This window comes from Vipera ursinii (assembly GCF_947247035.1).
Source record: "Vipera ursinii genome assembly, chromosome: 2".
NCBI lineage: Eukaryota > Metazoa > Chordata > Lepidosauria > Squamata > Viperidae > Vipera > Vipera ursinii.
Genome location: NC_139513.1, coordinates 279,074,048 through 279,096,530, shown reverse-complemented (window position 1 = coordinate 279,096,530; position 22,483 = coordinate 279,074,048). Strand labels below are relative to the sequence as shown.

The 22,483-nt window shown below is 36.5% G+C and overlaps 1 protein-coding gene across 11 annotated transcripts in view; it reads left to right on the top strand.

Moving 5' to 3' along the window:
- NEDD4L (NEDD4 like E3 ubiquitin protein ligase) overlaps positions 1-22,483 on the top strand; it is a gene marked incomplete at its 5' end in the record, with an annotated part of 308,703 nt that overhangs the window by 245,715 nt on the left and 40,505 nt on the right. For 6 of the 11 annotated variants that reach the window (XM_083354776.1, XM_083354775.1, XM_083354769.1 and 3 more), the window contains 7 exons: positions 563-739; positions 5,424-5,498; positions 8,264-8,323; positions 12,605-12,736; positions 13,899-14,018; positions 17,006-17,206; positions 18,321-18,398. In XM_083354776.1, the coding sequence (XP_083210902.1) occupies positions 563-739; positions 5,424-5,498; positions 8,264-8,323; positions 12,605-12,736; positions 13,899-14,018; positions 17,006-17,206; positions 18,321-18,398 (843 nt within the window). The remainder of the gene's footprint in view (positions 1-562; positions 740-5,423; positions 5,499-8,263; positions 8,324-12,604; positions 12,737-13,898; positions 14,019-17,005; positions 17,207-18,320; positions 18,399-22,483) is intronic. The other 5 variants (XM_083354777.1, XM_083354771.1, XM_083354772.1 and 2 more) reach the window with 3 other exon arrangements.

Sequence of the window (22,483 nt, the reverse complement as noted above, 5' to 3'; positions counted from 1 at the left end):
TAACAGTATTTTGCTCCTATTGTACACATATTGTTGCCTTGTTTTATTCTTCTTAACACTGTAAGCCACCCAGAGTCACCTTGTGGTTGAGATGGGTCACAAATAAATTTAATTAATAAATAAATCTCTCATAGCTTCCTTGATTCCTATCTATTATGGAAAGGAGGACTACAACATAATTTTTATCTTTTGTAAGGACCCTGCTTTTTACTACTTGCCAGCTTTACGTTTTCTCCTTTTACCTGTGTTGCTCAACCTTGACAACTTTAAAATGTTAGGACTTCAACTCCCAGAATTCCCCAGTGAACATGTGTACTGACTGGGGAATTCTGGGAGTTGAAGTCCGTAAACTATATCTTAAAGCTGCAAAGGTTGAGAAACAATGTCACGTACATACATACATACATACATACATACATACATACCTCTCCAGAGTTGATTGTCAAATGTTAATCGTGTTGTAAGTCTTAAAGGTCTATATTGGTTTTTAGGTTTAATTGATAACCAAGCAAATTGTAGAAAAGATTAGCATATTCATTGTTCATTCATTTCTTTTTCTCAGCCTTGGGAAACCATTTCTGAAGAAGTGAACACAACTGGTGATTCCTTAAGCCTGTCCTTGCCCCCTCCGCCTGCTTCCCCTGTCTCTCGGACCAGCCCTCAGGAGTTCTCTGAGGAATTGAACAGAAGACTTCAGATCACTCCTGATTCAAATGGGGAACAACTCTCTTCTATGATTGTAAGAGACTTGAACATTTCTTTTACTACTCTTCTAACATGCTCATTCTGATTTGTAAAACTTACCTCAGAGTCAACACAACTGGTAATATTGTGTGGACATGGTGCTTCAGGCTACAAGGGTGTATGTTTGTTCTTCTTAGTTTAATTGAAATTATTGGACCATTCTATAGTGCACCACAATTATGATGCAAAGCATACTTTCCCTCAGGGCAATTTCCTCAGAATTCAATCATTCAACTAAGTCAGTGTTTCTCAACCTTGGCTACTTTAAGACGTATGGGCTTCAACTCCTAGAATTCACCATGGACGTTGAAGTCCACACATCTTAAAGTTGTCAAAGTTGCAAAAAAATGAGCAAAAAACTCAAAGCAATTTTGATCCAAATTGAGTGAGTCTACTTTTGAGTAAAGAAACATAGCTGAGAAATAATATTTATGCTATTAAATGTGTATTGTGATTTCATTTGGAAGAGATTTTATTCTTACTTATAACTTCAGCGAACTTGATAAACAAAGTAGTTCTTTGAATGCCTAATTGAGATAAATAAATAAACAAACACCAGGTGGAATTTTCTTTTCTTTTTTAAAATGTATTTTTAGAAGTTAAGTTCATAAAGTAATTTTAATAGTATCCAATCTGGGTCAGTCACCAGGACCAGAGGTTTAGTCTTCCGAGCTTCTTCATCCTCAGGGAATTTCTTTAGACTAAGACCGACCCAGATTGGATCCTGCAACGTTATCCTGGGACATGTATATTTGCCTTCATTCGTAATTTTAACAGAATCTATTTTCATATATAAATGTGGCATACAATTGGAAAATTTATACCAACATCTGTGTATTGGGATAATTATGTTAATGCACCGAAAGGTTGTTTTGCCTTTGTTAACTCAGCAATTGCATTAATGGCTGGGATGAATATCAACAGTGAATGTAAGAATTGCGCTATGCAGTTTTAATTATAAAGGACAGACAAAAAGTTTTAATCAGTGTTTGTTATGTAGCAAATTGCCATACATATACATTTAACGAGACAGTTCATCAGCTTGCCCTTTTAGCAATTAAGTACTGTAATAAGAAACCAGTATGGAAAATATTTTTTCCAAAGCTAAAGTGGGGAAACAAACCTAAATAATTGTCTCTACAAGATTAAATAGTATGAAAGAACAAAAATACACAATTCATACTGCAGAAGACAAATTATATTAAAAAGGGAGTATACAAATAAAGTTGAGGAGAGTAAAAACATTACCCAATATGACGTTTGAGTTGATGGGCATAATCTATCAGGAAAACATGTATTAATATCAATACTAAATAGAGTCTATATATGAGTAAGCCTGTTCTTTATTAGAGGATCTCTTAAACAAAAAATGTTGAGTTAATTCTTTCTTCAGTGCCATTTCCACACTGTGGATTACCATTGAGCCAATGCTATCCATTCCTTGTCCAGTCCTTTGTAAAAAGAAATCTTGCTATTAATAATTTAAGTTTAATTCATTTCTTAACTTTGTGTACTTTAGAAAGTACTTCAGTTTTGCCCTGTTTTGTGTACTTTAGGAAATTCAAACAGCTGTCCTACTGCTGGATTCTCTTTAAAGAAATTTTGTGAAATTTTCTCAATTTCTTCAACTTTTAATCAAAAACTTTGGACATTGCCATCAAAACCTGCTTAAAATTTCAGTCTAAAATGAATTAGATTAATATGATGCAGAATTATGGGGAAATACTACCAGTAAATTATTAGTCTACTCTAGTCATTTCAAAACCATTTCTTCATGATTTGTTGAAATGTCTTTAAAAGGGATTCTTAAACATTCTTAGTTCAACTAAGTTTCCTCTCCTAAATCCTATTACCAAAGTTTTTGAGATTTTCCAGATGTAAATTCTTTATGTAAAATTAATGTTCCTTATGATTAGAAAATAATAAACATGCAACTATTCAAATGATTTATGAAAGTGAAGATAAATAGACTGCTTAATCTGAACCACATTGGAATTTGTCTCTGTTCTTTCTGTGATAAACATTTAATAGAACAAATTTATCCTTTGCATTTGAATAGTGAAATGGAAATATATTTCCATCTTAACCAAGCTTCTAATGATAGCTGTGATTATAGATTTAAAACAGTTCAGTCTAATGGAGAGTTAAGAACAAATCCATTTTTACCCATGATCTATTTTATTTAGTATTCCAGCAATACAATTTTTCATCTGAAATCCATCAAAATAAATTTGACGTTCCTAAATCTCCACTTTGATTTTGTTAATGTTGCATTTTGCTCCTACTGATATGGGAAAAAAATCTGTGTATTGTATGAAGGCTTATTTATGCTTCTTCCTAAGAAAATCCTTTTTCCTACAAATATCCTTCATTTAAAACCTTCTAGGCAACAGATCAATTTCACATTTTATCTGGCTAACAAGCCAAGCCTTCAACAAATAGAGGTATTAAGCTCAGAGAAAACATTCAAGAAAATATTATTTTGTTGTCTAAGGGCTGTGAAGTCCGGCTTAAATGGATATGATGAGTCCATTTTAAAAAAAACAACAATTGAAGATAGGATTTAGAAAAGTTTTCTAATACAGTTCTACGATAGTAGTGAATTACTTGGGGATCTATATAACACATTTCTCATAAATTATTATGATCGATGTAAGTTTTCCTGAAACATATAAATTACAGACTGTCTTTCTGATCAAGTGAATTCTACAAGTGTCAGACAAAGCAAAATAGACTGGTAAATCTCTCGTGTTTTTGACTGACATGTAGCATGCCTATACAATCCTCACTTCTTATTACCATTATTTACAAGTAGTCTTCACCTTCTCTACAAGAGTGGAATAAAAAATAGTTCAGATAGTCCTTGAAATGCAATGAGCATCTTTGATCTTAGTTAATGTAACAAAGCATTAATAGCTATTTTCTATCTTCATTGCCTCTTAGAAATGTTTGTCTTTCTAGCATTGTGAACCCTACCAATATGAAAAAATATATATTGGCATTAGGTAAAAGGTAAAGGTTCCCCCGCACATGTGTGCTAGTTGTTTCCGACTCTAGGGGCCGGTGCTCATCTCCGTTTTAAAGCCGAAGAGCCAGCGCTTGTCCAAGGACATCTCCATAGTAATGTGGCCGGCATGACTAGACGCCAAAGGCGCACGGAACGCTGTTACCTTCCTACCATAGTGGTCCCTATTTTTCTACTGGCATTTTTACATGCTTTCGAACTGCTAGGTTGGCAGAAGCTGGGACGAGTAACAGGCGCTCACTCTGCTACGCAGCACTCAGGATTCGACCCGCCAAACTGCTGACCTTCTGATCCACTGATCCACTGAGCCACCGCGTCCCTTTTATTGGCATTAGGAGTATTTCTTAAAAGAGAATTAGAGGGGAATTAACAACCAATAATTGTTTCCTAAGCTAAAAATAATATACTTGGTATGATTCAGGGAATATCAGTGCCTTTCTTCCTTTTATCAACCAGGAAGCAGAAGGTACTTTGATACTTCTAAACAGATGGTTTAATACAAACATACCCAGTTTTACAGTGAAGAAATAGTTTAAGATGATCTAAATGCTGTAGCACTTTCTGCAAACAAGTAATCACTCAGTACAGTCCTTAACTTACAACCATTAGCTTAGTGGCCATTCAAAATTACAATGGCATTGAAAAAAGTGAGTTATGATAGTTTTTCACACTTACAGTGGTTGCAGCATCCCTATGGTCACATGATCAAAATTCAGATGATTAACAGCTGCCATTTATTTATGATGATTGTAATGTCCCTGGGTCAGCTGATCACCTTTTGCGACCTTCTGACCAGCAGAGTCATTGGGAAGCCAGATTCACTTAACAACCATGTTATTAATGTCTGCAGTGATTCACTTAACAACTGTGGCAAGAAAGGTTGTAAAAACCCATTTAACAACTGTCTTCCTTAGCAACCGAAATTTGGGGCTCAGTTGTGGTCATAGGTTGAGGACTACCTTGATTGTTCTGAGAATTGTTCCTTTGTAAATGGATTGATTTGATGTATAATTTAAGTGTTCCACTATGAAAAATAGAAGGACTGTAGTTACTACTAAGGAAACACCAAGTCTGGCATGAAAACATATTTTAAGTTACTTATTGTAAATTCTTGAAAAGCAAATATTTTTCAGCAATCTTGCAAGAATCTTCATAATCTTGCCAGATGCTTCATAAGATGATAAATTATTTCTCTGTACCATCTCTAGAAAATCCTGAAGATTGTTCAAGTTGTTCCCCAAATAATAAATGGAATCATTGAAGATGGGAGACAGTGAATTTTCATGAAATAATCTTTTTTTTCTTTCATTCATGAATAGCTTTCCACCTTATTAATTTTGTTCCATCAACAGTCTGCCCAGAATTGAGGAAATTAAATTTCCAGTAAGAGTACAGTTATCTTCTTGCCCATGCTGGCTCCTTCCAATACTAGATAACATATAAATTTCTGCCATTTAAAATTAAATTCAATGTTTTGTTCATGAAATGGAGAGTAAGATTTTTGGCAATCAAATCAATTGAAAGAAGGGTGAGTTAACTTATTAGCTGGAAGAAAGGTAAACTTATCAAGTAGCTGAATGAAGGCTAAAGTAACCATATGATGCCAGGGAAAAATGACAGTCACAATGTAAATAAAACTTTTTTTTTATTCCAGCAAAGAGATCCTTCTGCAAGGTTGCGATCTTGTAGTGTAACTGATGCTGTTGCCGAACAGTCTCTTTTATCACTGGTAAGTAAAAATTTCTTGGATTTTTTGTTTGTTTAGCAAATTTCAGGAACGCATTTGTGTTGAAATGTTTTGAACTGCATAGGAGGATTTTTTTTGTTTTTGCTTTTGTTTTTGAAATGGATATCATTTCAGTTTCTCTCATATATTAGTGGCTACTTCCCTAATGGAAAAAGACACAGTGCCCAGGTTCTGGGAAAGAGGCTAATTAACTTCAATAAATGCATAGCAAAAATATTCTTTGTACCAGCTGGATAAATCTTTTTTATGATGGTAGCATCATCACTTTGGTACATGGGCTCAGAGGATCTCAACTATCTGTAAAATTTAATGCTGTTTTTTTCCATTTGGATGGTGATTATTTACAATAGCAATATATGTATTTCCATGTGTGCAAATAACTGTTGCCCTCAAGTTGAGCTCTCCCTCCTGGTGGCTACTATGTACTTTTCTTCACCATAAGAGAACAGTATATCCAGTCCAGTCTAAAAAAATGGTCAAAAATTGACTGATCCAAGTACAAACCAGGTCTATTTCTGCTTGGCTTCCAAGTGGAAAGAAGGTGAGCCATGAAGGCCATTTCGATTAAAAATTTAGGCTTTTCTGGATTAGTGATTTTAATGTAGTTTATAGTCATTTCTGCAAAGATGGGAACGCAGGAGGCTGGTAGAGAGATGGACTCAGGATGTGGTCTCAAGAGAGCTTATAAGGAATGGAGAGATTGATAAGGGAATTTGTAAAGAGACTGGAAGAGCATTTCTAAAGAGGGTTTTTTTTGTCAAACTTTATTAAGCCTGTCAACATCTAAAAAGTATTTTTTTTAAAAAAATGTCTTATCTATTCCACAATACTGGAGTAGGGATTTTTTTTGCTTTTTAAAGAATTGTTTTAAATTGTTGATTTATTTGAATATTCCTTTGCTTTTCTCCTTCTAAAATGAACACCATTTATTGTGCTTTATTTCACCTGAGGTTGGAGGTACCACATTTTATTTTGGGGGATAATTTTTCCCACCAGGTCGCATAATGGCAGTGTGGGCATATTTTAGGAAATGCCTCTCTCTCCTCCATACTTATCCATCAAGCTGATTTTGAAAAAAAAAACCAAAATCAGTTAACTTCTTGCTTACTAGGAGGAATCATATCTGGAAATTGTAGAAGAGCAGACCAGGGGTGGGGGGTGAAACAGAAGCTATGCACAAGAATCTGGTCAGCTAAAATTAAGCACTAAATTGGTGCCAGATAAGGTCAATGGAATTTAAGAAAGGTTGGATTTGGATCATTCATGGCAATGTAAAGACACTTAGCTAATGACAGCTTGTAAGCCGCCCTGAGTCTTCGGAGAAGGGCGGGATATAAATGTAATAAAAATAAATAAATAAATAAACTCTGCCCACTAGCTCTGCCTGTTCTTCTACAAATAAGCCCAATTGAGCAGCTTACTGTCATCATTTTTGTATGAATCCATTTTCAAATCCATACTCTCCTTTTTATTTAGGGATGTATTTAAAATGTGTATGTCACCCTTGAAAAGAGTTTTTCCACTTTCTAAAAAAGAAAATATATGAAATTTTGATGTATGTATTTTGAAAGTATTTCATCAAGAAATAGTCATTGCTATGTGTATTTTATCCTGAAATATGTATTTTATATGTTTTTGGTAACTTTGGAGTTTGCAGGTACAATACAAAATATCAATAATAATAGGGTATTCTGTAAGCCACTTCAACATGATTTGAATTTCAACTCCATTGAACCTATTTATTGTGGTTCAGTGCTAATTGGGCTGATATATGTTGCAGTCCAAAATTTGAAGTGGAGCAGATGTTGTTCTAGATAGAAAAAATAAGGCTGGTTCACATCAGATATGGATCAAATAAATATTTACGCATCCCTCTTTCTGTGCAAATTTGAATAATTCTCCGTTACATGTAGGTCTTGGGTAATTCTAAATTAGATCTCTGGCTTGTATCTCTGGATTGGGTGCTTTTGCTGTAGATCTCAATATGTCTTCTCTCACTAATCCATATAGAAATTATACTACAACATGCTTTGTTCTGTTACTCTATCTTGTTTCCACAAGGTTTTTTTTCTGGGAATACAAAATTCATACTAACCTTTGGCAGATTTTATGGGGAAGAACATACTCTTAATTATTTTAATCTGGGATTCCTATATGTGATCAAACAGTAAAACAAACTACACAATGTTTTTTATCAGCTAAGGTTTATTTTCCCCTGTTCTTCTGTATTCTAGTATGATTTTTTTTCTGGGAAAATCATCAAGCTCAGCTTCTTCTTTTTCAGCTTGACTCTACTGAAATCTATGCATTTGCTGTGGCTAAATCCAACTTGCTTCATTTTATTGTTTACATACTTGTTGTAGGTATTATCTTTCTATCTTTTGCAGGGAAGAAAAAGTTAATGATCGTGGACACATTGCCTTCTCTTTTCTGGTGCCTATGATATATATACATTCAGACCTAATATATATATACATACATACATACCTATATATAGTCTGAATCTCTCAGCATATCCATCCATTATGGTTGCAAGAAATTCTGTGATTTGCAGTCTTTACATATTTAGTGGGGCCTAGTATGGTGTGTGTGTGTGTGTGTGTGTGTATGTGTGTGTATGCTTTTACACTTTCATACTGCTGTTATCGCTGCTATAACGTAAAGATCAAAATGTTTACCAAAATGCCATTATTTCAAATTAGCATATTGAATGTTCCTTAACTATAACAATTATTATTATTTAACAGCCGAGTGGCCCATCTAGAAGACTTCGTTCTTCCACGGTCACTGGGGGTGAAGAGTCAACGGTAATAATACTTTTATCCAGCCAAATCTATATCCTCCTCCTCCTCCTCTCTTACTTAAAACTCTCTTCTTTTCTTTTCCCTTTGTTGTCAGAATATCAATCTTTCAGGGTTTCACATGTTAGGGTTGGATGGTAACAAAACAAAACATATGTGATGTCATGATGAAAATACTTGTATCAGACTTTGGAAGGCAAGTGGGCAGGTGTGGCATTTGCATGGTGACATCACCTCATACCTCTTGTCATTTTTGGCCTTGATGGGTTTGCTGGAGATGCTTCTGCTTTTAGATTGGGCACAGATCCGCTTTTAGAAAATTCTCTACTTGTGCAACTCTGCAGATACCATACTTCCGTACACCAAAAGTGCTTTTTCAAAAGGCAGCTGGACATTTTTTTTTGTTTTTTCTTGAAAACATTTCACTTCTTATCCAAGAAGCTTCTTCAGTTCTGAAGAGTCAGAATGAGGCTTCTTGGATGAGAACGAAATGTCTTCAAGGAAAAACAAAGAAAAACCAGTTGCCTTTTGAAAAAGCACTTTTGGGACAACCATGACCTGAATGACTGAGAATCTCCATAGATACATTTCCATACCTTGGTAGTGAAATAAATTGCATCTTCCCACCATTCTCCCAACTTGAGTATCTTCTGTAATTATTCATCTACTTCAGCCAACACTCCTACTATGGAAACATTCTCAGTATCTAGTTGTATATTTCCTATGGTGTTACTTCTGATAGCCAGTTCTCTTCTCTGCCTCCAACTGTGGTATTTTAAAGTTTATTAAAATGTTGCTTCCCAGTTTCTTCTTTTATACTAAAGGAGAAATAGCTGAAAGGCAAAGAATCATCTGTGTGTGCACGCATGCAGAAAAATTAGAGGTGGAGTAGAATTTACCTCTCACAAGCTGTAGATTGCCTAATGAGCAAGTAATTATCAGTCAGATGTCTGACTTCCACATACTGGAGATGCACCTGTGTGAGTCTTTCTCATTTGAATCAAGCAGAGAATATTGGAAAGTAGGAATCGATAATTGCAACATAAACAGGAATGTCAATTTGTAGACAAGAGAAAGGGACAGAACATTCTTAAAACAAATTTTGAAGAAATACACTTGGCCTATACCAGTGAAGTTGTGCAAAGCATTTAAAGGAAGTGGTTTGCAACATGTATTAACACAAACCAAGCACCTCCCTTTGAATTATTAAGCCAACGGTCTTTCTTGCAACTGGTACAACTGCCTGATGTGGGTTGTTTGAACTTACCGTGCATGCACATGCCTCCTTCAACTCTTCTATGGGGACCAGCAACAAAGTGAAGCACGCACGCACATGTGAAGGCAAACATGAACTCCTTTCAAAGTAACCTTAAGAGCCCTGCAAAAAAAAAATGTTTTAATTATTTGGAGAGAGATGCTTCATTTGTGCTGGCAAGTGTTGCAGGCCATCTACTTCAACAGCTTTGCACAGCCCTATTTCCCAGACTCAAAAACGTATAAATCAGATTATTGCGGAAATCCAACAGACATCCACGGGTAAGACACAGACAACTAACTAAAGTAATCAAAAATAATTACAATTGTTTTCAGTGGCTGTTCTTCAAGAAGACAGGGAGCCAGTGTTCTCATTGTCTATGTTTATTTATAAATTGGAGGATAAAGGAGGAGTAATGATAATGGAAAGAATCAGCAAAAATGTCTTGTTATTAAAAAAGTAGTTTTTAGTTTTGATGTCATGTGTTGTTGTTTTTTGGAAAAAAAACTGAAAAGATTGTCATTTCAATAGCAAATAATTTATTTTATTCTAAGAGACATTGTTTCTCTTATGTACTAATCTGTTTATTGAGATCTCGTCAATATTTTAAACTACAGATTTTGAAATGTCAGTTAAAACTAGACAATTTTCCTGCATTGAATATTTTTCACTTTGAATCTACTGTTCATTGTTATATGATAACAGTAGGATGGATCAGTTATGGATCAATTTACAGTAGATTCCACAGCTATCAGCCATCAGAGAAGACCATCTTATGGGGGGAAGCTTACCTGCACAAAAAAAAGGTTCTAAATTTACCAAATTTATGTTAGAATCTGAGGTAAAAAAATAGGACTTAATTTGAGGGAAAAATAGAAAACCATCAGGAATAATCACTATCACATTTTGGTACTTTTTTTTCTTTGAAAAGGTTCAGGCTATGTTGGAATATATCCAGTTAAATGGTTTAGTAATTTTCTGCTGAATCTATGGGAGGGAGGGAGGGAGGGAGGGAGAAAGGAAGGAAGGAAGGAAGGAAGGAAGGAAGGAAGGAAGGAAGGAAGGAAGGAAGGAAGGAAGGAAGGAAGGAAATACTTGTAAAGTTGTAATACCAAGTTCCACTGTTGTTGTTTTTTAAGTGTTTTATTTATTTGATTTATTTACCATCCATCTTACCATGATTTCATATTCTAGAAGAACAATGATATTGTGATATTTTATACTATGCAGGCAGAATGCAGTCACATGCTTTTTCCTCAGGGATGGTGGACAAATTTGTACTTCTAACACGTCCTATTCCTAACCCACTACTGCTGGAGCATAGTCATAGGCTAGGCAACAATGGACATGATAACACCAGCAAAGCTTTCGGTACTGAATGTCCTGCTTTGAGACAGAGTTCTAGAGCATCCTGAGGCCTCAGAGCAGCCCAACAATATTTTGCCATTTGCGAAAAATTAGTTAAAATTAGGGAGTCATTTTTAGAACAAAAGCCTATACATAAAAATTAGGAGCCACCTGAGAATAAAGTTTGTTTGGCTTTCAAACTGATTTAACACACTCTGGTAACGTTCTATTAATCTCAGACTTAAGCAATGATCCTTTTTCTCATTTTAAAAGAATTCCATGTTTTTACAAGCCGGAAAACATTTCTCCTCACCTACTATTTTAAAAGGAGTTTTAAAAATGTTTGTTTTTATTCTAACAAATGTGTATCGGTGCATCATTACATAAAAATAGTAATTTTTGTTTGTTTCATGTACTGGAAATTATTTCAAGGTATCTTTCTTTCCATGTAAAAAATCACAAGCTTTAATAATCATGGCCTGCTATTATTTTATAGCAGTGACTTTGAATCAGAAAATAATAGAAAATCAGATTGTCAAAATTTCAAAGTACCGTAATGTTTAACACTGAAGGAAGAAAGGGAGTATTTTTATAACATTTTGTAATCTACACAAGTAACCATGTTTTACCTTGTCATTAAAACTTAAAGCATTATTTGGTAATTTTAAAGATTGTTAAACTTTAATCAAAAGTTTCCCTTGCTCCTATCTGTTTCATTAACTTCTAAAAAAAACATACGAGGTCATGAAATATGTACTCATTTCTTAGTGTATATAAATATAGAACTCCTACCGTGCATGCACGGATGAATATTTGTATGGTTTATTGTGCTTGTTGAGGCAGAATCTCATGGCAGGTTGCATTGTGTATCTTATTTGTCAATATTAAGAATGGCAGGCTCTCAATATTCCAGTTATTTTGCAGTTTATTGTGCAAACCAGGGACAAAATGTTGCAACATGAGAATCTCAGAATCCAAGGTGGATCATTACAGGACAGTTCTTCCTAATGGAAGTCACATTTAAACCATATTTAATGACATCAAAATGCTGCTCAAAGGAGATGCAGTCATTAGCAGGAAATTTTAAAGAAAAATGTTCAAAGCATTAAAAATTTCAAATTTCATATATTAAACAACATAATGAGCCTGTCGATTTAGTAATGAGCCAATGTCTTTGAAATGAAGACAACACAGCTTGTGACCCAGCCAAAGTCACTTACAATAAACCACTAGGGACCATTTTGTCTGATTGGTACCGTTTTAGTGAAGCAAATGAAGTCAGTTTTTCATCATTTAAAGTATAAAAGCTTTTCTAACTGTCTTTGTTCTCAGCCCTCCTAGTACGTGTGCACTGATTATGTGCAGGCTTTTTATATTCTTCTGCTGTTTTGATTGTCTATCTTTAATGAACAGATCTCATCTTCAGCAAGGATAAAATGGCGATTACCCTTGTCACACTGGACAGCATTTATGGCCTCTGTGAATTTCAGTTCCTTGCTATCTACTTGCAAATTTGCTAACCCTGCTTTTGTGATTAAAACTGAATCTTTATTTTTCTGAAAGTGACCCTTTTAAAGAAGGGTTGTGCCAACACATATCTTCTTAGTTGTTCTGTTGCACTTACTGATTGTAAGAATGACTCACTGCCACAAAGTTAACACTATGGTAATTTCTTGCATAAACAGCCATCAGTGGCCTATGTTCATACTACACCGGGCTTACCTTCAGGCTGGGAAGAGAGGAAAGATGCTAAGGGACGTACTTATTATGTCAATCATAACAATCGCACTACAACTTGGACTCGGCCTGTCATGCAGGTATGAACTTCTTCTCCAGGAAAGCAGTGAGATCTTGATAATCATTTGCAGTTCTTTCAGATTCCAGATGAAAACTATGGGGGAGGACAGTTTCTGATGAAATAATTGTCTCTCAGTGAAAAGAGATGCACATTATCCTTGGCAGAATCTGCTATGGCACAGGCCCGACGCCCAATCTCATGTACATCAAACTTTGGCAGATCTGCAGCATAACACAAGCCCACCCTTAACATCCACACTATTGATAAGGAGGGAAAGTGGGCAATGCAAGGCCATGTTCTGACTTACAACAACTAGGTGATTAAAAGCAGATTTCTCTTTCCCTCTCACCTCAATGAAGCTTGAGTTGTCAGCTCGCAGTGAGTGAAATTGCAATTTCCTGGGGCTATAACATTGTTAATTGCAATTAACAAACTGGAGCTAGCTCCAAGCTGCACTCCCTCCCTTCCGCTCTTTAATTACAGTTTAGCAGCATTAAACATGAGATCAAATTAAGCAGGATTTTCTAATAAATCTCCATTCTAAACCAGTCCTTTTCAAATCTTGATTTAAAGTTATTAATTCTTGCATTTCCATAGCTATCCATATGATTAACATTAATACCATTGGACTTTTTAAGCCAAGAAATAAAATGAAATAAAAAATGTAAATGATTTATCCAGAAAATGGAAAGGCACATACTGTGGACAGTAATTTAGAATCATAGAAATAGAGGAAACTGCGAGAAGGCGATTACTGAAACAAGCAAGCACCTGCACCAATTAAGGGAACTTATAGGTAACAGTATATAACTAGAGGTTTTTTCAAATTTTGACTAATAGACAAAAGACTGGTTCAAGCACATGGTCATGAATGGCTTTCTGGATAGAAGTTTCTGTGGGACGTGCAGAAGACAACAGCCATTCGTGTCATCTCTAGTTTGAGAAAACAGTCATTCAAAAAATGCCAGTAAAATAACCATATTGGGATGCATATGGAAGATTGTTCCAATTGTAATATGTTTCCTACTTTGGAATGCCCTCCACTGGAATGCTTTATCGAAAGCGGGAATGAGTGAGGAGCGTTAATCATGATTTATTGAATTCAGACATCCTTTATTATACAGTAGTTTTCAGTAAAGGAGGTCGTAACCTATAGCTAACTTGTGTTTGCCTCTATATAGCTTGCTGAAGATGGTGCTTCTGGGTCAACATCAAACAGTAACAACCATCTAAGCGAGCCTCAGATAAGACGGCCTCGTAGCCTCAGTACTCCCACAGTTACACTATCTGCACCGCTTGAGGTGAGAAGTTCTCTTCCCCAAATCAGGCTTTGCCTCTTGGGTTTTCATTCTTCCCATCTCATTAATTCTACTCACCATTTCTGTTCTCCAGCCAGCTTTACAATGTCTCTTTTGTGCCTCAGTCATATTTGTACTTGTCTTTATTTTGTAAGATTACACTTGTTTATTCTGACCAGTTTTCCCATTTAACAATTTAAGATTGGATTGGTTTTCCAGCTGATTATCTATCTCCCTTGACCCTTAGTACATTCATCTTCCAATAGGTAATGTGCTTCTTCGAGTATTCCTTCGCATCTTGTAAGCTCATTGTGTTAGAAACGTTCTACAGATTTTGGTACCGGTTGTGTGTGTATTTCGGTTTTGACTATCGTGATTCATATTTGATGTTTTATACTTTCAATATACTTGCTTTATTTCCATTTGCTTAAGCTAGGGCTTGATTTCTGGTAGCTTTATGACGCAGTTCTTGTGGAATAGTGTCCTTCCTGAAGTTAGCAGTTTCAAAACACTGTAAAAAAAACAACCCTGACTTTTTTTCCCTTGGCAGAGTATACCAATCAGGTTGGTTGATATGGAATGTTTAATTACTCTTCTCCTATGTCTGCCATGAATTGACTTTGGTCTTTTTTTTCTTTTTAATTTGAAGTTTTCATCTTGTGCTGTAAAATGTCTAGAGCCACTTTATGATTGAGATGGTATGCAAGTTGATTAGTTGGTTTATTGATTGATAAATCCATCCATCTCAGGACGGTTTCCTTTCCTTCTCTGAGCTTCCCACTCTTTTTCTGACTAGCATTAGTTGCAGATTCCACCTGATGGTGGTTGGGTTGGGTACTAGAGATAGTTCTTGACTTACAACCAAATTGCAACCAGAATTTCCACTGCTAAGCAAGGCAGTCATACCCAATTTTATGACCTTTTTGACATGGTTTTTAAGCGAGTCACTGCAGTTAAGCAAATCACACAGTTGTTAAGCAAATCTGGCTTCCCCCATTGACTTTGCTTGTCAGAAGCCAGCTGGGAAAGTCACAAATGGCAGGAACGTGAATATATGCCAGTTGCCAAATGCCCAGATTTTGATAATGTGACCATGGTGATGCTGCAACACATATAAGTGTGAGGATTGGCTGTAAATCACTTTTTTCAGTGCTGTTGTACCTTTGAATGGTTGCTAAATGAGTGGTTGTAAATTAAGAATTACCTGTGCATGTCTAACCTAGGAGGGAAAACATGGCTGGATGAGAGAGACAAAAATGTCTTTGTTTTAGAAAAATCTTGGATCCCACCCCTTCTGTAGAGAAGATGAGCTTATAACTTCTTTGCTATCGTGTATGCAAGAAAAAGGGACTCTTCAAACTGGAAAGATTGTTTTAAAGAGGCAAATATAGTTCAACATAATTATATGTGAAGCAATGCATGTAAAAGGTGAGGGGAATCCAGATTTCATGTGATGGAAATTGAGCTGGTGGCGACCCAACAGTGGAGTATTTGACAGCAGTTGGCAGGACTCAGTTATACTTTTAAAAATGTGATGGGAATTCATTGGCAAAGGGATTAAAAAATAAAATGCTTTTATAAACATAGGGTGCAACCGTAGACTCAGAATATTGTATGCAGCACTGTTCATCAACCTCAAAGAAGATACAGGTAGTCCTTGCTTAACTACCCTAATTGGGAGTGGAATTGCTGTTGCTAAGTGAAGCACTTGTTAGGCAAAACATCACATGACCATACCACTTAGGGATGGCATTTCCAGTAGTCCCAGCTGTAGTCATTAGGCAACGACCTCGGGCTTCTCCTACCTTGCTATGTTCGCCTTGGCTTCAATTCCCCCACCAGCTTAACCCACCTTCACCTCTGCCCTTTTGACTGTCCTCCACTCTGTTGCTGCTACACCTACTCCTCCATCTTTTTCCTCCCGCTGCTGATGAATTATCCTGAGCTGAGACAGGTGCTGGCCCTTGGAAAGGCCAAATGCAGCCTCCCAAATGGCTAGCAGCTGCCCAAGTGGTTACCACAAAGAAGAGAGGGTCAAGCTATTCTCCAAAGCACTGAAGGCAGGACAAGGAGCAATGGATGGAAGCTAATCAAGGAGAGAAGCAACCTAGAACTAAGGAGAAACATTCCTGATAGTTAGAACAATTAATCAGTGGAATGACTTGCCTCCGGAGGCTGTGGATGCTTGAACATGGGACGTTTTTAAGACATCATTTCTTTGTCTGAAATGATATAGGATTTCCTCCTTGAGCAAAGGGTTGGTCCCTTCCAACCTGGTTATTCTGCCTCACGGAGGCCTTGCTTGATGTTGTGGAGGCTTTGCAGGGCAGAGTTGTGGAGCCTCATGGTATCAGAAGCCCTTGCAAAAGTCAACCAGCGGCAGCAGAGGTAGAAATAGTAGGGCAGCCAAACAGGCGAGATGGGAGGAGATACTGTAGGTGGATGAGTGGTGGTGGTATTAAAGCACAAGCTGCGGTCATAAATATGGGTAGGCTGCCAAGTGCCTGAATTTTGATCCTGTGTCTGCAGGGAGTGCTGCAATGGCATAACTTTGAAGGCTGGTCATAACTACCATTCATTTAGTACCATTATAACTTTGAACAGTCACTGAACAAATGGTCATTAAGTGAGGTCTACCTGTATTGTAAAATAGGGAAGCTACAGAACAGGGCAACCAAATATCCAAGAGCCTGATACTTCATCTTTCTTAGAAATATTACCCAACTTAAACCCCATGGATTCCTACCCAATGTTCTTAATTTGTCCAGTACCAAATTGGTGTGGATGGGAAATTTTCAAGTCATGTTCTAATAACTTAGGAAATTTTATTGCCTTCAGTGGAAAATAGGTATATTCTTTTCCAGGCATTGTAATGGTGGAGACATCTTCCATCATTTTAATTTTTGATCTGAGTGGGTTGTTGTGGTACTCACTGTCATTCATATTTTACCCCAAAGTGGTAGCTGTCTTAACACTTCTTTTCTCTTTAGGGACTTCTCAGGGACTCTCCTGTGCGAAGAGCTGTGAAGGACACCCTTTCGAATCCACAGTCTCCCCAACCATCTCCATATAATTCTCCAAAACCACAGCATAAGTTGACACAAAGTTTCTTACCTCCCGGCTGGGAGATGCGAATAGCACCCAATGGTAGACCCTTTTTCATTGATCACAACAGCAAGACCACAACATGGGTAAGATGAACTCTCCTCACTTCTTGCATGTGTAAGAGGTGTGTGACAGGGAAAGGGAGAAATGCTACTTTCAAATCATTGCTGTTAAGCAGAGGATAATCAAAAGTTTGGGTCCACACAATTATTAGACACCTTATTTATTTTTTAAATGTAATTTCTTTTAGTAAAAGGCTGGAGGCAGGATGATTGGCAGCTTACGTATTTTTTCCCCAAAATTTGCTAGTTTTTGTTTTCTGGTAACAGGTTTCAACTGCTTTTCCTGTTGTGGATTCAGTTTACAATAGTTGAAACATCTGCCCGTGTGCCCCAAATTGTTGATTGATTGCTTGATCTGATTGATTATATATTATAAAGTCATTCTCTCTTAGCAATCATGTAGACAGATTTTCTCTATGATGGTCTATCCCTAATCTGGTCCCTCAGCTTTCCCCACAATTCACTTATTGCTACTGTAACTGAGTCTATCCACCTTGCTTCTGATCCTTCTCTCCTTTTCTTTCCTACCCAAAATAATTCCCTGCTAAAAAATATTCAGTACCTAGTCATACCCAGGTAGGACTAGAAGTCACGGTCTCCCAATTTCTAGCCAGGTACTTTAATCACTAGACCAAATTGGCTCTCTTACATTTAGGTGTGTCCGCCTGACATCAGAATGACTTGATTCGGCTCATTGCTGTAGAAATCTCTTTCCTTAGAGTTTTGTCAGGATCACAGCCAAGGCATAAATGCAGTGCTTCTTGCTCCAAGAATTCTGCAGATATAAGAAGAAAAAGAAATGGTTTGCTATTCAATCTCCTGGTAAATCATATCATCTCTAATTTAATTTACTGAAAAAGAGAGTAACTACACATAACAATCTCTTGAAAATGGCTGTATAATTTTGCAGCAAAACGTTTAGCATTTAACATTACCTCTTTTACTTGCATTAACATGCAAAAGAAGTAATGTTAAATATTTCTGAAATCAAGGAAGGAAGGAAGGAAGGAAGGAAGGAAGGAAGGAAGGAAGGAAGGAAGGAAGGAAGGAAGGAAGGAAGGATGGATAGTGTCATAGGCCTTGATAAAAATGTAATTTCAGTAAGGATGTCCTTACATCAGTTTGCTTATCACTTCAGGAAGATCCCCGACTCAAATTTCCAGTACACTTGCGGTCAAAAGCGGCTTTAAACCCAAATGACTTGGGTCCCCTTCCTGTAAGTATCCATGTTGCACCTTTTGAAATAGAGACAACATTCGTGCATGTTGCAAATGTAGTTTGGTAACTTTTCCTTACCTGTATTATTTGTGTCTCAAAAATAGAATTATGTCTCAAAAAAACAGTCTCAACATTGCAAGCATGTTCTCTCAATTCAGCATCTGTAACTGTTAACAATATACTATTGAGAACTTCTCATCCAGAATTTATAACACTTTTCCAAAATTGAAAACAACTGTCTGTTCCTATAAGATCAGGATAACCTGTTTCAAAAAGTTTGTGTATGTCTCTCTCTTGGCAAGCACACCTGTTTCGGAAGGCATATGGAAGTTTCCTCTTGGATCCTAGTACTGTATCCACATTTTTTGTAGAATTAAAGCTGGAATCTAACATTACTTCTTTTGACATAGTGAGCCTTTGCCCACTAAATGCAGTCTAAAAAATAAACTACAAATAATAAAGTAAGATTTTAAAAAACAGAAGCAAGGACATATACAGGTAGTCCTTAACTCACAATTTAGTCCAACATGTTGCTAAATGAGAAATTTATTAAGTGAGTTTTGCCTCATTTTGCAACTTGCCACTTTTGTTAAGTGAACCACTGTAGTTGTTACTAACACGGATGTTAAGTGAATCTGGTGTCCCAATTGACTTTGCTTGTCAGAAGGTCACAATAGGGGATCACATGACCCTGGGACACTGCAACTGTCATAATTGTGAGTCACTTGTCAAGCATCCAAATGCAGATCACGTAAACATGGGGATGCTGCAGTGGTCATAAGTGTTTCAGTCCCGTTGTAACTTCGAACAGTCACTAACGAAATGTTGTAAGTCGAGGACTATCTGTATTACAGTAAAACCAATAAGTAGAACAGGTAGCATGGTCTTCACTGCCATTTAAGAGCAAGGAAGACAAGCTGATCTGAATTCCCTTGAGAAAAAGTTCCATATGGGCTTCACTATGCTAAATGAAAACAGAAAGTCAGTCATTAAGCAGTGCAGTACTGTAGTAAGTCAAAAAGCCATGTGACTATACTGTTTAGTGATGGCCGTTCTGGCTGATCCAATTGCCGCTGTTAAGGACCATACATGTTGTTAAACAAGGATCTCCTAAAGCCATGTCTTCAAACTTCCTGTCAGTTTTCCCATAGATTTTGCATATGGGAAGCCAGCAGGGAAGGTCACAGTTTACGATCGCATGACCACAGAATATTGTGATGGCCGTCAGTGTAAGGCCCAGTTGTAACTATTGCTCGTTCAGGGTTGTCTACGTTCAAACAATTGCTGAATGAGTGAACATTAAACGAGGATCACCTATAAATGGAATTTGTCACAGAAAAAGTCACATCTTCTGTATTCAGGGACCCACTTGTCTGTGTTGAAGCACATACAGTAAGAGTTCCAGGGATCATTGCAAAACATGGATGGATTCTTATGTCATCCATGATTCCTATCTGTGTAATATAGAGGTTATTATAATTTTCCCCATCTTAAGATTTAATTGTGAGTCCCATTAAATTCATTTGGGTACTGGGATAACATTAAAAGATGAGTAACAGTAGAGAATGCAGCTCTGAACCAAAACTGTCTATTCTGATAGTGATTGTTCAAGTTTTTAGTCAGAGATCTTCTCCAGCCCTGCCTAGAGATGCTAGGGAAGGTTTCCATAATTAGGGTAGAAATTGAAAGAAAACCTGATTAAATATTGTTAAATATTTGTTTCTCAAAACCAGGAAATAACTACTGTATATATTCAGGTATTATTGTAATCGAATTACAATTAAGAAGAGACTGGACAGCCATTTGTCTGAAATGGTATAGGGTTTCCTGCCTGAGCAGGGGGTTGGACTAGATGACCTCCAAGGTCCCTTCCAACTTTACTATTGTGATTATGATTATGAATCTCTGCCCAAAGCTTATGGTCTGGGTTTGCTATAGCCATGTGTTCTTCCTGCTTCTCATTTTTAAAATAATGGTAAAATATATCATCAACATGAAGTCATTTTGTGTAGATTCTTCTTGCATTAGATAATAATTCAATCAAGCCATATTTAATATGTATCTTCAAAACCTGGGCATCTGCATTATTATCTTATGTTAACTCTCTTAGGAATAAAATAGTCATTTTTTTAATTATCAGACTTTAGACAATGTACTGAATCTTTAGAACACCTAATTCATTTTTTAATGATTGGCTAAAGCAAGAAAAATATTGTTTACAAGTTAAGATACTAAAATGTGTTTCTTTTATTGTAAACTTAAAAATATTCGCATCCATCTTTTTGAGAACAGAATGAAAATTCCTTTCCCTGTCTTGCACACAATAAAGCTTGGTTCTTTTGCTATTCTAACATTACCTTCTGTATTATCTTTGTATTTAATTCTACATTTCTGATATGAAAGAACAGATTAATGTCCTTATCATGCTGTTCTTATGAATGCAAATACTCAAACTGATATGTAAAACGTTCTTTTAGTTGCAATTACAGCTAGATAAATCTCCTTTCTTTAAGTGAATGCCTTCTCTCAGTTGGGGAAACCTTTGTAATGTTCCCAAAAGGTCTATTTTAAAAGGCTTTTTTTGTCTTTCCTGTAATTTGGGCTGTTTAAAAAAAAATACTCGCAGCATACCAGCAGCATCTCCTTGATGCTTTCTGAGGAATGAACAAAATGAGTTCTTTTCTTTTTTGTTCAGATTTTTCTCCTCCGTCTACAAAAGTTTTAATTTACAGGAAAAAACTTTTTTTTTCCTTCCTCGACTGTGGGGAGTAAAGATGGTTTAACTCTCTGCTTAAGGCCAGTGCAGAAACGGCCGGCAATCTCTTGCTGCTCCTTCTTGCAAAAAACATAGCGGGAAAGGACACAATCCTAGTATATCATGTCCTCGTTAGAGAAAATAAGTAATTTATTTATTTAAGTTGCTGGTACTTACCTTTAAAGTCCTACATGGCTTAGGCCTGGGATACTTGCAGGACCATCTGCTGCCAGGATCGACTTTCCATCGCCCAGTACACTCACACAGAGAAGGCCTCCTCAGGGTACCGTCGGCTAGACAATGTCGGCTAGCGACCCCCAGGGGGAGAGCCTTCTCTGTGGGAGCGCCAGCCCTATGGAACCAGCTCCCCCCTGAGCTTCGGATGGCCCCAGATCTCCAGTCCTTTCGCCGCGGCCTCAAAACACTCCTTTTCCATCTGGCTGACATAGACTGACAGGGATTTTAATTATGTTTTTAATTTTTAACTCTAATTTTTAATTTATTTTAATTTTAATTTTTATTTATTCTACAGGGGCCTTTAATTTTAATTTTTATTTTAACTTCTGTATTTATTGTACGTTATTGTTGTTAGCCGCCCTGAGTCCTTCAGGAGATAGGGCGGCATATAAGTCCCAATAATTAAATAAATAATAAATAAATAAATAATAATAAATAATAAATAAATAAATAAATAAATAATAAATAAATAAATAAATAAATAAATAAATAAATTTATTCCATTATATTTTCTGCAGAAGGGTTTTTTTTAGTTCCTGCAATATTATTGTTGCTGGTATTTTTTTAGATTTAGAGGCTAACTAATTCCAGAATGACTCTGGATCGTTAACAATTAAACTTGGAAAACAGTAAGCAGAAAATCCTATGCATCTACAAAAGCACATCCCATACACCAAAAATACAGCAAACGGAGACTTCACAACTCGTGTGAGGAGACGGGAAGAACACATCTTGGCAATTTTTGACAAAAAAAAAATCTATGTGGGAACAAACCCCTTTAATTTCTTTTCTCTCCTCCCCCCCTCCTCCTGTGCCTCCCCAGAGAAGGAGAAAAAGTAGTTTTCTTCCCAGACAGAGTTGAAGTCTTGCAAAAAGTGTCATTTTCTTGATGGAAGCTTCCACCCAGCAAGTTGGGCATTTTCCTGCAAAACGCATTTTCCTGCTCCTCCCTTTTGCAAAACACTAATGAGAAGGAAAGAAATTATTTGATTTTTTTTAAAAGAAAAAGACAGGTAGAGTCTAGGAACAGATGAGATTTTGGAGGCAGCTGCATCAGTAGCTATACTTTTGGCCATTTCTGCATATGTGCA